Here is a 14847-nt window from a genome sequence, read left to right as displayed (position 1 = left end):
GAATAATAATGTGTCTGATGTGTTTCTTCTGCAAAAAATCACCTTGTTAAAAAAAATCCTAAAATTACATCTACTCCTCTCTCTCATTGAAAAATCCAGAATCTGTGACTATGCACATATTGTTCATTTGGAAAGTTAAACTGCTGGATGCAACATGTCTCTTACTTCACTGTGAAGTCTCTGGAAATTTCAGCTTCCCACATCACATTTGTGTAAGTTGCATACTGGAACATGATTGACTCCAAAATATTTGTGATATCACAAATCCTGCTCGTAGGTACACACTTCAAACTCTGATTAAAGGTGAGCTCATCATTCTGCATAGTGAAGCTCAAACATCTAACTAAAGGAAAAGGAAGAACAACAGATTTTTGAGTGGTGGGGAGCTTTTCTGGATCAACCAGAATAGATTAATATGGATGAGCTCACTTACTATGCTGCTGTCTTAAGCGTGTGTGAGCGAGAAAGATTGATTTACAAAACCCGACAATGTGGCTAATGAAGAGAGAAAGAGACTGATAGGAGGGCTGATAATAAAGAAAACTGAGCTTAATTTGAGCTCAGAGGAAGTAGAAATATGAGGAAGGAGCATCAAATTCTTAGATTGTGTGTGTTTTTGTATGACTGAACTTGCCTTCAGCTCAGTCCCCATAAAGCACTTTTTGTCTGTTGTTGTCTTGAAAGAACAAAGGAACTAGTGAGGGGCTGCATCACATGACCTCTCAGAGTTCCACACATACATCTATCCATCCATCCATCCATCCATCCATCTCACCCCCCCTCCCCACACACACACACACACACACACACACACACACACACACACACACACACACACACACACACACAACATTGCTGCAATGTTATTGATCCCTAGAGTTCCCTGTAAGAACAAAAAGGTTCAATTGTTAAAACAGATCCAGAGTGGAGCATTTCCCGTTGGAGCATACGAACATCTGGTGAGCAGGATGAATACACACACACACACACACACACACACACACACATCATGCGCTCATGCAGACATCCCTGTACACACATATCTATACAGCTTTCTTAGTTCCATACTTCCAAATGTTTTAGTGCACATCCTTGACACAAAATGTGTCACACATATGTGTACATATGCACAGCTGGTGCATGCACACACACACACACGCACGCACACACACACACACACAGGAAATCAATGCACAGTGATGTTCTGTGGTGCAGAGGATGTTGGTGGGTGGAAAGACGCAGAGGGCCAAAAGCCTTTACTGGAGATGCTTGGACAAATTCTGTTTTGTTGAGATAAATGTTGCATAGTTTTATTCTCATGGAGCAACATCTTGAATGTAGTGTAGTGTAGAGAGAGAGTTGTTATATGGCTTAGATTATCCTTGTGCAGACCTATAATGGAATATAATTACAAAATAAATAATTTTGAGTCTCCTACAATCTTAATATCTCTGGTTTTAGTTTGGTTAAAAACAGCTATAGGTTGTTGATGTATCATATCATTAAGTAAGTAAAAGTATCTGTAAATGCTGTAAGTGGTTCTTGCATTGAATTATAAATGTGCCTGTAATATTCAAGTTTATATTTGCAGGCATTAGGTTAAGGTGATGATAACATTTAATGTCCAATAAGGTTCCTGGCAAGTTGATGACATTGTTTCTTGGCTTCAAACCATCACAAACGAGAACTCTGACCTGCCGGCACTGGAATATGTTACACTGATAGTGAACACTTTGTGAAAAGGCTCAAAGTGATTATTTTGTTGCACTATCCCGAGAAAAAAAAAAACCCAAAACACTTGACCCCATGTTCCCATTAATAATTAACCAGTGTAAAGTCAGGTTTCCACATAATTGGTATGATTGTAAATCCCTCTCCTCCTCCTATTTCTGCACTGTCAAATGATGTTTTGGTCAAAAATTCTATCTGCACACTTAAAGTCTTTATAGTAGATGCAAAAGGAGAGTGATAATGGTGTAGGAAAACAGTTGCAACACACCACACTTTATAAGCTGAGATATTGGCTGTCATAATCAGAGCATCATGAACACCACCACAGTCACTCATGATAGTAAGTGATCTCCAGACATTGTTTTAGTCCAACTAACAAATCACAATTTGTATGTTTCGTTCATTCATTTTGATCTTTGTATTTCTGAGAAAATCTTGGGGATAAGCATTTTTTGTCACCAACTATGTCACCAACTTTCATTTCTTTTTCATTTATTCCCAATTACTATGAAATAAGTTTTTATACAGAAGTGTATTTACATGGCTACTGTAGAAACAAGGGTTTTCGGCACCCTATCTGTGAAAAACTAAAGTCAAAAACAGGTATTCTCTGCCTTAAACATGGCCTTCCAAAGTCTCAGCAGATGTAATTCCTGCCCTGTTCCCGGGACGACTCTTTCAGGGTCTTGGTCCAAAGCAGCTGGGAGCAACACCATTTCTAAAAACCATAAATATGAGCAACATGTAGTGTGGTGTCATTGGGTCCACATTTTGCAGGAAATTATGTAAGTGCTCTGGGTCTCAACAGGCAGAAAAGGGACCTCCACTTTGGAGTAATGTGGTCTCACTCTTTTCATTCCATTCAAGACTAGTATAGTTACTACTACTATACTACTATAGTTTTTTTTTGTACAAATTGCAGATAACCTTTTGCCGTCCTAGGTAGCAATGACATTGTCTAGTCCACTTGTTATTATGTTTATATGGAGGAAGAAAGAGTATCACTTTTGAATTATTTTTTTTTTTACATTTAGGGTTATGAAAAGTTTTTTTTTGTTACATCTTTGGTATGTTGCTCAAAGCTCTTAGATAAGAGGTCAGTCTATTTGTCTGTGATCACTGAAATCAGCAGGTCTTTTTAAGAATTAAGGGTCTTTTTTAGTCTGCTCATTGACTTTTGTGTGATGCAATGATCTGGGCCCTTTACCCTGCCCCCTCTGGGAGGAAGGGCTTACCAAATAAAATGCCAGAGAATGTGGATGAGTTTGTTTGTGGCATTCTTTCATTTGTGATTTGTAGCAACCATATACAGGATTCAAGAGTGGACATACATGTAGCCAAGACAATCCTTTATGTACAGATACTTCTTTGTAGGATACAGCAGTGTAGCAGTTAACACCATCACATCCCTCTGCTGTTAAATATTTATAGAAATTGCTGGAGCCGTTTCTAGATAAAGATGAGCTGTTGTGCATCATGTGTCAATGGGCCAATGGGAAAATTCCAACACTCGGCCAGCTGACCAATGGTCCAACTTCATCAGTCAGCAACTTAGTCAGTCAGTCAGTCAGTGAGTAACGGACAGACATTCCTGTATAGGGCTGGCTCAGCTGTTGCGGTCAAGCCAAAAACATCTTTCTACAGAAAAGCCCTTCCTGATGGGAGGGGGTCATGTGACAATCACAGAGATATTAGAGGAAAATATTAGTCTACGGTAGGTGATGTTGCAACACAAGATAACACTGGACAGAAACTTGCAGAGAGACACAGAGGCAGCTGTCAAAGTGAGAAGTTTCCAACAACTACTGAAATGTAGAAGTTGCTGCGCCAAAATATGGTCATAAAAATCATAAAATCTAAAGAACCTTTTCAATAAATTGGCAGCCATGATGATGAAAATATGATAAACAGAATATAAATTTTGCATTAAGTTTGTTCTGCTTATATATTAAATAATGATTATCATTTTTTGTTAATTTTGGTATCATATTTGGATTGAACTGTGCATTTGTTGGTGTTGTGTTTGGCCACCTGAAAGCTCTCTCAAAAAAACTGACTTTTAAACAGAATTATCAGGCTTTGAGCTACTTTTTACGCCTCATGTTTTTAGATATTGGTTGTTTTTAACAATATCTTTTATTAGATAATAGGATTTTAGCCATTGGACATCCTGTTTTTAGGCTATTCAGAACAACAGGCTGAGCAAACAACATGACTCTACTTACCTCACCTTCAAAACTGTCTCTGTCTCAGTGAGAAGATTGCTGAGTTGGAGCAAAGAATTCACAACCTCTACATAATCCAAGAGGCTAAAAAAACTCTTGGACACAATAGTCTTCGAGGCCCAGCACAGGGCATCTTCACTGCACGTCTGCCTCACAACAGGGATAAAGTTGCAGCTTTGTCTCCATCCCGACATGTCTCTGCTGGTCTGGAGGCCCTGGGGGAGGAGTTGGCTGCCCTGCCAGGACCAGCTGCTGTCCAGTGATGGAGGTCTCAGTGCCAGGCTTCATCCAACCACTGTCATACCAAGCCAGTAACCAGTCTAGTAACCTGCATAGCTGCTGTCCGCTCCCACAGCCCCCATCAGCAGGTGCTGTCTCCCCCATCAACTCTCATTATGTACTGTACAAGACAAAGTCCCAGGCATTTTAAATTCCTATCCTGAGGTTGACAGGTTCCTTGTTCATGTTGATACAAATGACATCAGAAAACAGCAGTCTGAGCTGTTATACCAAGACTTCACCCATCTCCGTAACATCCTCAAACAGTCACACAGCAATGTCTACATGTCCAAACCAACCCCCGCTCAAGGTTGCGGCATAGGACTTTTCACGCAGCTGCTCAGCCTCAACACCTGGTTCTCGTCTGCCTGCAACACCAACAACGTGCACTTTGTTCACAATTTCAACCTTTTCGGGAAACATGGTCATCTCTTCAGTGCAGATGGTCTCCATTTAAACAGAGTTGGCATACAGGTGCTTTCCAACAATCTGGAATACAGAATTTATTATAAACAGCACCCTGTAATCTGGCTGTGTCCCAGCTTGCTTCAAACATGCAGTTGTTCAGCCTCTCCTGAAAAAAAAAGAACCTTGATCTGTACGTTCCCATTAACTACAGAACTATATCCAAGCTGCGTTTTATTTCAAAAAATTTAAAGAAAGTTGTTGCCAAACAGCTCACTGCCGTCTTGACGAAGATTGAAGTTCTAATCAAGTTTCTGTCAGAAGCGTTCCACTGAAACTGCTCTTCTCAGAGTCTCCAATGACATAATGACGTCTTCTGATGTGGGTGAGTGCTCCGTTTTGGTGCTGCTGCATCTTAGCACAGCTTTTGACACTGTGGATCACAGAATAATGATTGAAAGGCTTAGGCAGTGTGTGGGTGTCTTAGGGAGCGCCCTGGACTTATTTTCCTCCTACCTCTTAGATAGGATTTTTTCTGTGTCACTTGGTCCTTACATGTCTGAAACTGTGGGCCTTTCTGTGGTGTGCCTCAAGGTTCCGTCTTGGGTCCTATGTTATTTGCTTTATATATGCTTCCCTTAGGTCATGTTACTAGCTAATTTAGGGATATATCCTATCACTGTTATGCTGACGATATTCAGCTCTATGTCTTTAAGCCTGATATCTCCGACAAACTGTCTGTGTTGCACAATTGTCCAACTGCCATTAAGGACTTTTTACAGCTTAATACAGACAAGACGGAGGTTCTTATCATAGCTACAGACAGTATAGTTCCCAAGGTTGTTCAGAGTATTGGGTCCCTTTCCTAAGCTGTTTGGTATAATTTAAGAAATCTTGGTGTTATATTTGATCAGGAAATGAATTTCGGTCAGCACATTAAATCATTGACCTGTACATGTTTTTCCAGCTAAGGAATATCATATATCTCGTCTGTCGTACCACAACCGGAGCCAGAGATGATTATTCATGCTTTCATATCATCGCAGCTGGACTATTGTAATTCCCTTTTCACGTGTCTCAGCAAGTCATCTCTGAACCATCTATAAATGGTCCAGAATGCTGCGGCACGGCTGTTAACCAGATCCAGCAGAATGACTCCCATCACACACATTTTAAGTTCTTTACATAGGCTTCCAATCAGGTTTAGGATTCATTTTAAGGTTCTTGTTTTCACATATAGTGCCCTGCCTGGACAGAAACCTGAGTACATCTGTGACCTTCTCCATCCCTATATCACCAGTAGGTCACTCAGGTCTTCTGACCAGGGCTCTGCAGTCTCTGTAGAAGCTTTTAAAAGGCAACTGAAGACCCATCTTTTCAAATTGGCATTTGTCTCACCTTAAGATGTCTAGTGATTGTTCTTTTGTGTGTTTCTTTTGGGGCACCTTGTTGCCTGTGTTTTTGTTTGTATGTTAAGTTTAACTTGTGGCTTATGTTTTTATTGTTTGTATGTTTTATGGTCTTATTTTTGACTTTTATTCTTGTGAAGCACTTTATGAATTATATTTCTGTGAAAGGTGCTATACTAAATAAACATTATTATTATTAACAACATGTGTTAACAACAACAACATGTGTTCTTAATCCTCCCAAAAAGGTCATACAAAATTCATAAGGCAACCACCTGGACCGAGACTTTTCGTCAGTGGCATTTTTGTAATAGATTCTGGTTCTTCTAATGAAATTTGACTTTCACAGAGCTCACAATTTTCTCTGGAGATTACTGGGATAAATGGGTTTACTTTGTAACAACAAGCATGAGGGTCAAAGGAGGAGGTGTATAACTTCTGACAAAAGTTAGAGATAAATGAGCAGAAGGCCTTCTCATTCTTAGAAAGACTTATCAATATATAATGCAGAAGTGTTCCTTGCATCACCGTGTTTTTCTCCAGATTAAAAAAGAAAGATGATTTTACCCATGTTCTAACCATCTGGTTCGAGATCTTATGAAAGCTCCTTTTGCTTTTGTCTGGAAAAGATCTATTTTTTTCCTTAATGACTGTAACCTCTCTTTATCATCATTGCTTGTAAAAGATATTTTAGTATATATTTAAAATCTTTTATATTGTCATAAGCCTTCTTTTGATCTTTTAAATGCTGCTTCCCAAATTGTATTGAGAAACTTTGACATTCATAATTAAATGACTCCCCATTTAACCAGGGCATAACTTAGAGATTGACTGGAATTTAATAATAATTTGCCTAATACCCAAGCAATAAGCTGGTTGTTGCAGAAGAAAGAAGAATTTAATTTCTAATATCCAGGTTTGTTGAGAAGGGTAGAATTTGAATTTGAGAAAGAAATATCTATTCCAGCATCTATTCCACCCAAATACAGTAGACTGTAGGCAGAGCAAGGCTGAAGAATAACTTCTTTATTCTGGACTTGTACAAGCAAAGCAAAGCAAAGCAAAGCAAAGCAAAGCAAAGCAAAGCAAAGCAAAGCAAAGCAAAGCAAAGCAAAGCTGGCAGAAAAAAACAGAAATATGCAGTACAAAGGATCCAACGCCACTAAACTGAAAACCAGGACTTAAATACAAACTAAACTGACGAGGGGATGAGGTGCAGGTGGAACAGGAGAGCAGGAAAGGAGCTGACAGGCTGGGAAAGTCACAGGGAGCAGGGCAGGACTAACGAGACTAATGCAGGGCAGGTGTGGAGGGAAAATGTGAAGGGAAAAGCAGGCTAGGGACACCAGGAGAAAAACACAGAGCGAACCAAAAATCCTCTCTTCAATATGTTACACTAACATTTAAACTTTCAAACATACAAGTGAAACAAACATAAGGAACAAGTAAAATCTGACAGACATACTGTTGCATCATTTGAGCATGTTAGATATTTATAGAACACTCACCTTCTGTCCACCTACAGATTCCCCTTCAATCTATCTATGAATATCGATAGTGAACACATCAATAAACACAAAGGGCATCTATGGTAAGAGCACACATCGTAGGATCAAACAGCCATTTCATTTAAATATTCAAAGTATTTGTAATTCTCCCATTCATTCTAGATTTAACATCACAGGGAGAAAAAGCTGAGGGTCACTGGTGGACTGGAGGACAATGAGAGGGAGAAAAGCCTGAGGACCTCTGGTGGACTGTAGGATAATGGCAACTAAGGAACATAGAGCCAGACTAGAACAGAACCATAACAAATTGTCAGGCCAAATTGTCAGAAATATGCCACCACTCTAAATGGGATTTTTGTGTTAAATCTGCTTTGAACAAAGTAAAGAGGTTTCATGAGGGTGTAAAATTCTTAGAGCGTCTAGTGATTATAGCCTACCACAAAAATCATATATAACAAGATTAAAATTATCTCCTCATGGGACATGTGAAATGTCTGGAGTGACATAGCGGCACAAAAAATTGCCTGTCTAGACTCTGCACCCCATAAACTGATGGTAGATTTGTTTCTGGATCTGTACACACCAGACAAAATCAAGAGACCCATGTATGCTTGGACGTCTGTCCAGTCTACCTTCTTCCAGTTGTCTTTGTAAACGTGATTCCCCTCCAAGTTGGTCATGTTTATCACTGTGATTTTGATTGACTCTGTCAGGAACAGAAGCAAGATTTTATGTCATCAGCCCAGGATATGGCGTATCTCGTTGGCCCTAGGGTCATCCTGATTACATTTTCAGCCGACAGCCAACCTCTCCTCTTAGGTGGTGATGAAGACCAGGACAACAACCTCAGCAGGGCCCTCTTCTCATCACTGGATTGTTCCACATCAGTTGACTCTTGGTCTGGATCATATTCTGTGTTGTCTTCAACTTCTGACACTTCCTCCTATAATTCATCTTCATTGTCAGTTTCCTGGCCTCTCTCCTCCACACCAGTGTCGTGATCAAAGATATGATCAAGAACCCCACATACAGTATATCTTTTGGTTATTGTGCTGCCACAGAATGAATGACGGAAGGTTTTGGTTACTATCCTGACTGACGGTGATTGACTCACTGTGATGCACCAAAAACACTCTGCAGTGTAGTTAACATCACTGGACAACTTAGATACTGGATATGCCTGTAACTATAAATTTATGATATCAACTACAAAGATCTTGTGATTCCTGTTCCCACTGGAGCAGAGGGAAACCCTGAAAACCCTTTGCATGTAAATGGGAATATTAGTGGAATATTCATTTTCATGAACCATGTCAACAGCTCAGTAGGAATATTGCCTCTTTCAGAATAGCCCAGAATTTTTTGTGCATGTAAATGAAGTCAATGTGGTGATTATTTGTGAGAATGCCAACAGGTGTGATTCCTGTGGGGGAAAGATTCTATCGGAGAAAGATTCCCGTGGGGGTTGCCATGGAAGCCAAGAAGGGGAGTGAGGTGTGTGTGTGTGTTCAAACACACATGCATGTGGGGGTTTAGGAGAGGGAGTGTGTCCATCTGATGAATGGGCATGGCCCAAGCTCAATTTTATACACTAATTGTAGTCTCACCTATTCATTTTTAATGACCAGTCATTTTTGACCAGGACCACACCAGCTGTACAAAAGTTAAATAAAACACCCAAAATGTAATGAAAATTATCAAAATTTATTTTTTGTGTTCAGATGCCCTGTGTGAGCAAAGTCATGGAACCTTATGACAATCAAAATTAATTAAATGAACTACATTTTTCATAGTATAAACTTGTAAAATGATCCAATTCAACCGGAAAACACAAAAGGAGCACCATAGCATCAAACTCTGCACATACGTCATCCTGCACGGTGAAGGTCAAACTTCCAGGTGAGGTAACAGTAAGCAAAACACATTTTTGAGTGGAGGGGGATATTAGACATGGTGACCTTCACCATAGTGAAGAGCAACCAAAAGTTAAAAAAACGCAAAGAATTCAGCTGTAGTCTGCAGTCTCTGTGAGGATGCTGTAGTTGCCACTTTTTGCCTCTGCACTGTAGACCACTGGAGGGGTATCTTCCTTCTGTCTCAGCTGGCACAGGATGATAATACAGAGTACTACTGACAACGTCTAGAGGAAAATGAAAGAGACAATTATATACTTTGCATTCGTGTTTTTGTTGTTTCAGCCAATAAATTGCTTTAAATTGAGCTGCAATTTTAGAAAGAGACTGTAGGTGGCGGAAAAGACAATGAAAATGAAGTGACAGATTGACATGTTACACTGAGTTGCAGAGATGATAGAAAGTATTGCTAAATAAAGAATAACAAGATAAATTATTTTAATGATTCTGACTTATAAAAACAGAAACACCTGTGAATTATTGTTAATAAGAGCTTCAAAGGCCAATTTTGTTTACAGCAGAATGTAGGCTTTGCATAAAGAATGACGGTCATGACCAATCAGTGAATATTGTGTGTGGAAAGAGCAGAAAAAGGAAGGATGAACAAAAAGCAAGTGTAAGTGAAGATACAGCATAGAAGATGGAGGCATGTAGGTGCACACAATAAAAATGGACATACAGACAGAGAGCACATACCCAGATTAATATGAGTCCCCACTCTATGCCAATTACAAAATTTATGGCAGCCAAGGCCAACTGGATCAAGTATCGAAGGCATGGCTGAAACAGAAGAGGATCAATCACTGCAATTTATCATACAATGAACAGCTCATACTACATTAGTGTAATTAGGAACACATTTTCATACGTCATCTTCATGACAAAAACATAGTAAAAAAAAGTTCTTGCAGATGATTTCCAGAGGAAAAACAGGAAGAGAAAGCGGGGATATTGTAAATGCCCAGCCTTGTCTGTCGCAAGCATCCGCAAGACTGAATTCTTATGACATCTGGGGTTAAGTCATCACACCTTAATGTTAAATTATAACTGATTTAATAAATGTGTTAATATGGGTATGAAGAAGAGAACAACTTCGTGAAACCAGCTGCTGCTCTGGGTTGATAACTCACATACTTTATGTCTTACAGAAGACATCTGAGTTTAGAAGCGATGTAGGGAAGTTCTCAGACTGCTTCAGTAAGCAGGGAAGATCTGTGGTTGATCTCGCTGCTTGGTATAATAATATCTTTTAGACTATTGAAGGGATATTACTTGGGAAACATCTTGATTAAATAAAAAATATGACCCTTCTTTTTAATAGTAGGGTTTGCCCTATGCAGACATACAGAAAAACAGCACTTTGTTGGACCTGATGTTGTTTTTTTATAATCAGCTCAAATAAATTCAACAATTGCACTGCTGTCTTATGAACATGACAAGCAAAATCACTGAGTATGAAAGGCTGCAAGCTTTTGAGTTACAGTTTATACATCAACCTGTGAACCTGGGAATGAAAATTTTAAGATTTTTTTTTACCTCTTTATAAATCATGATGGGCTGGTCATGCTTCCGATGAGACAGACTGCTGTTCTTAGGAGCTTCCACCTACAATACACATAGACACAAATCATTAGTTCAGTGACTAACAAATAGTAACAGGTGCTGCTCTACCTGGAGTGGAGTAGATGTCACAGTGATGGAGGTGTGGAGTTGGGATTTGAGCTATTTGGTTGAAATCACAAAGCGTCTGTTAATTCTGACTTTTTGTAAATCGAGAGTAGCTTTGATGCTCACACATGGATTTGTGGAGTCTTGGAGGCACAGGCAAGATTCTGAGATGTTGTAGCCCCAGTCCTGGTAGCCCTGATCCAGTCCACAACACTGCAACTGAGAAGGAACCCAGAAGAAATAATTAGAATATATCAAAACAAATTTCGACTTTGATTGCTGACTCTGTATTCTTCCTATTACTAATATATTCAGCCTCTTATCAACATGTGTGTCACAACACATATGAGTTGCCATCAATGGGTCACCAAAATTGCAAACATTTGTTGGTCAAATCTTGTCCTCAGAATACACTCATGCCTTTGTCATCTGCAGACTAAATTACTGCGATAACAATAGAATTTCAGTCTTTCCTTTGTTCAGCTGCGGGGCATTTTGTGACAACCAATGATGTCCTTCAAGCAGCTGAACAATGAGCCTTACGTGCTCACATTATCAGGGGAGCATGTGTTTTATCCTCCACATCTGGCAAACTTCTGTGAAGGGTTTTCTGCATCACAGGGAGCCAATTTAAGTAGTTTCATTTAGTTTAGTTTTTTATATGAGATTGTGCTCTACAAATGAACTTGAACACAGAACACACGAACACACACACACACACACACATACACATGAAGTTACCTACTTCCATCTGTATATACTTGAGGTTTTCTATGTCATTCATACTGGCATTACTCAGTGGCAGAAATCCCCGGTAATTCGCCTTCACTCTCTCAGCTATCTGAACAACAAAATGAAGAAATGTCTGATGACAACATATTAAAACATTTGCCAAGTAGCAATTTAAAAATGTTACTTTGTTGGCACAGAAGAAGGTGTTGGCATTGGTTAGGAGGTTGTCTATTAGACACTGGGAAGCTGCTTTCTTTATCTCAAAGACACATACAGACAAGCATGTTGATTTACTTGACCACAATAAAAACCTTTCCCAGAGTGATGTTTCTGTTCAGTTTGCTATCTTTGAATAGTTTGAGATTAAGAAGTTTATATATTGTGTGTGAGAAATATCACAGAAAAGACCAACACATTTCAAAGTCAACTTTGTGATACCTCTGGTCGTATAGTCAGTTGTTGCCTTTCAGAATTAAGCATGACCAGAGTGCACAGGATCATTCCAACTGTAAACTGAAACACACATACAGGCATGGGCAATCAGTTTTGGGGAAAAAAGACTAAGGATTACTAAAACTAATAATAATAATAATAATAATAATAATAAAATAATGTTTTTTTTTCTTTACAAACCACAATAAGCGCCCATTTCTTCTCTTTGCGGGCACCATACACACCAATGATGGGCAAGAGCAGGGTTATGATAAAAATAACATACATCACAATGAAACCTGGGAGCATCTTGTCTATCTGTGGAGAAAACAAACAAAAAAAGCCAAGTCAGCCAAATTACTCATTTGAGAACAACAATTACCACCATGTATGAGTATACTGTACATGTATGAGGCATCTTAAGAAAGGAAATCTTGATCATTTCCATATAGATGGATGAGTTGAGAGGACAAACAGATAGGTCAGAGTTGGATGATATAAGATCTATACCATGAGACAACAGTAATTTCAGAAATATGAGAGATTTTGCTATACTTTAATATCTGTGGTTGTATTAGATCATTGTGGACAGTTTAGCATATCAATTCGCAGGAATGCTTTGCAGCAGTATTGGATTCTTGAATGAGGAACCTTGATGTGTCCACCCAGTTATCACTTCCATGTGCTTATTTTATATATTTTCATCCAATGGATTGAATTGAATTTTCTCGAATTGCTTGTTTCACAATACATATTTCAATATTGTGATAAAAAAAAATGATGATAGAAGATGTTTGTCAACTGCTAAGATAGATACACTGACTGACAGACAGACAGATAGATGTGTTACCTCTTCATGCTTGTGTAAATATCCGTGGTAAAACAGAGTCCTTGCCAATATCACGGTACTGACGATCTGCAACATCAGCAACACATTATGCATTATTCATTACTTTAAGGCCTTAAACTCTGTAACCTAAACATAAACTAGGGGGTAGCCCCACCACTGCTCATCAAAACATGGAATTGGAAAACTAATTTAAGGGATTTACTGCAGTTAACTATTGATACAGGGAAGGTTTATGATAGACATCACTGCTTTACCTTGTTGAGAAATAAGTTATTTATTCTCCTGTACACTGTACTGACTATGTACTCCATTTGAGCTGTTACAGGCCTACCTCAGTGCCAGTGTTGCTATTAGTGAGGCATCACAAAGTCTTTTTCTACTGTAAGGGCTTCGGGCCAAATCATGAGGAGAACTGTGTTTCTCACACAGCATGTACATAAAGTCAGACTGAGCTAAACAGCAAGATGGCAACCATCTTAGAATAAGAGGAACTGTTAAAAGTGACCACATGTTGCATAATCTAGCTCCCATCTACATTGTGCAATTGTGAGGAGGAAGAAGAAGAGGTTGAAATTTATTACTAGTTATAGGATTTTAAACACTCTACTTTTCTTGTTCTTGTTTAGTTTTAAAATTAAACTTTGAGTTGATATAAGAATCTTATTTAAATGTGTGCTGAAAATACTGTGAAATATTTTGGTTATTATAATTAGGACAAGTGTAATTGGGTTATTGGTAATTCATAATACTGAGCAGGAAACCACATACACATATGCCAACTTCCTGCTGCATCACACGATAATATCAAATGTTAGAGTTATTACAAAAAGGGACTTTTACTGCTTATGCATTATTATTAATAATCATTTTGTTTATCATGTTGTAGAGAGTTTTGTTTTGGTACCCTTTTCCTCTTGCTTTCCTCCACTGGCGGCTCACTTACCAACCCAAAACTGTATTTTTTTTACAGTAGGCTAACATCTGTGCTTATGTTTTTGGTATCTTGGGTTTCCTTCCAGGTTGAGTTCATTGTTACTCTTTCTGTCTTACAAAGCAGCAAAGGAAATCACTTACCGCCAGCAAACTCGCCACAATAATGTAACTCCATTTCACATAGATGTTCAATTTTCCCATTTTGTGTCGCTTGAACTCGCAGCAATAGGCTATATTTAAAGCTTTCTTACTTAAGTTCTTTTGAGAGAGATGATCCTGGTTTTAGAAAAAACTTCCCTTCTTCTTGCACTCAGCACCTTGATGATTATAAATGTGGGAAGGAGGACCCCTGCTTTTGCTGGTGAAAGGCCCTCCCATCTGAGAATATGGGCTGGGTGTGTGGGTTGATGAATGGATGTTTAGTGGGGATGGAGGGGGGTTAGGGTTAAATCAACTTGCCACTTTAATTTTCCAAGTTGTCTTTTTGAATATGAGCAGAATGCAGCAAATAAACAGAGCACAGATGGGAAGCTTGCTGCTGAAAACTAAGCAGTCTTAGGTTTATACACTGTGACTGACACCTCTTTCTAAGTCTAAAATTACATCATTCATTTTCAGTGAAACTCTTGTTCCTGTTTAGAGTGTGAATATGAGTCAAACTATAACTTCCTATAGTAAACTACATTTTACTATAGTAAAGTGTTACTGCCACAGCTGCCACAGCCTGCATTCTGTCTATTGACATGTAAAGTTTACACAAAG

At 38.8% G+C, this 14847-nt stretch overlaps 1 protein-coding gene across 1 annotated transcript; it reads right to left on the bottom strand.

The window, feature by feature from the left end:
* Positions 1-9240: 9240 nt before the first annotated feature.
* On the bottom strand, positions 9241-14425 carry LOC137175899 (tetraspanin-8-like). The gene is made up of 9 exons (XM_067581833.1): positions 14227-14425; positions 13153-13218; positions 12504-12620; positions 12309-12383; positions 11884-11979; positions 11265-11357; positions 11007-11075; positions 10167-10250; positions 9241-9697 (listed from the first exon to the last, which is right to left on the bottom strand). Exons 1-9 carry the CDS (start codon positions 14284-14286, stop codon positions 9563-9565), a joined length of 795 nt encoding a protein of 264 aa, XP_067437934.1. The 5' UTR covers positions 14287-14425; the 3' UTR covers positions 9241-9562.
* Between the last annotated feature and the right edge of the window lie 422 nt (positions 14426-14847).

Source organism: Thunnus thynnus, chromosome 23 (genome assembly GCF_963924715.1).
Source record: "Thunnus thynnus chromosome 23, fThuThy2.1, whole genome shotgun sequence".
NCBI lineage: Eukaryota > Metazoa > Chordata > Actinopteri > Scombriformes > Scombridae > Thunnus > Thunnus thynnus.
Note: the sequence above shows the minus strand (reverse complement) of the source record. Positions and strands in the feature narration are given on the sequence as shown.

Excerpts from the sequence above, each read along its gene's own strand:
- LOC137175899 (XM_067581833.1), bottom strand. The coding sequence starts at position 14,286 with ATGGGAAAATTGAACATCTATGTGAAATGGAGTTACATTATTGTGGCG. Across the intron at positions 12,384-12,503 it reads AGAAATGGGCGCTTATTGTG|TTTACAGTTGGAATGATCCT; the intron begins GTTTGTAAAGAA and ends TGTGTGTTTCAG. Across the intron at positions 11,358-11,883 it reads TCAAGTATATACAGATGGAA|TTGCAGTGTTGTGGACTGGA; the intron begins GTAGGTAACTTC and ends GTTCCTTCTCAG.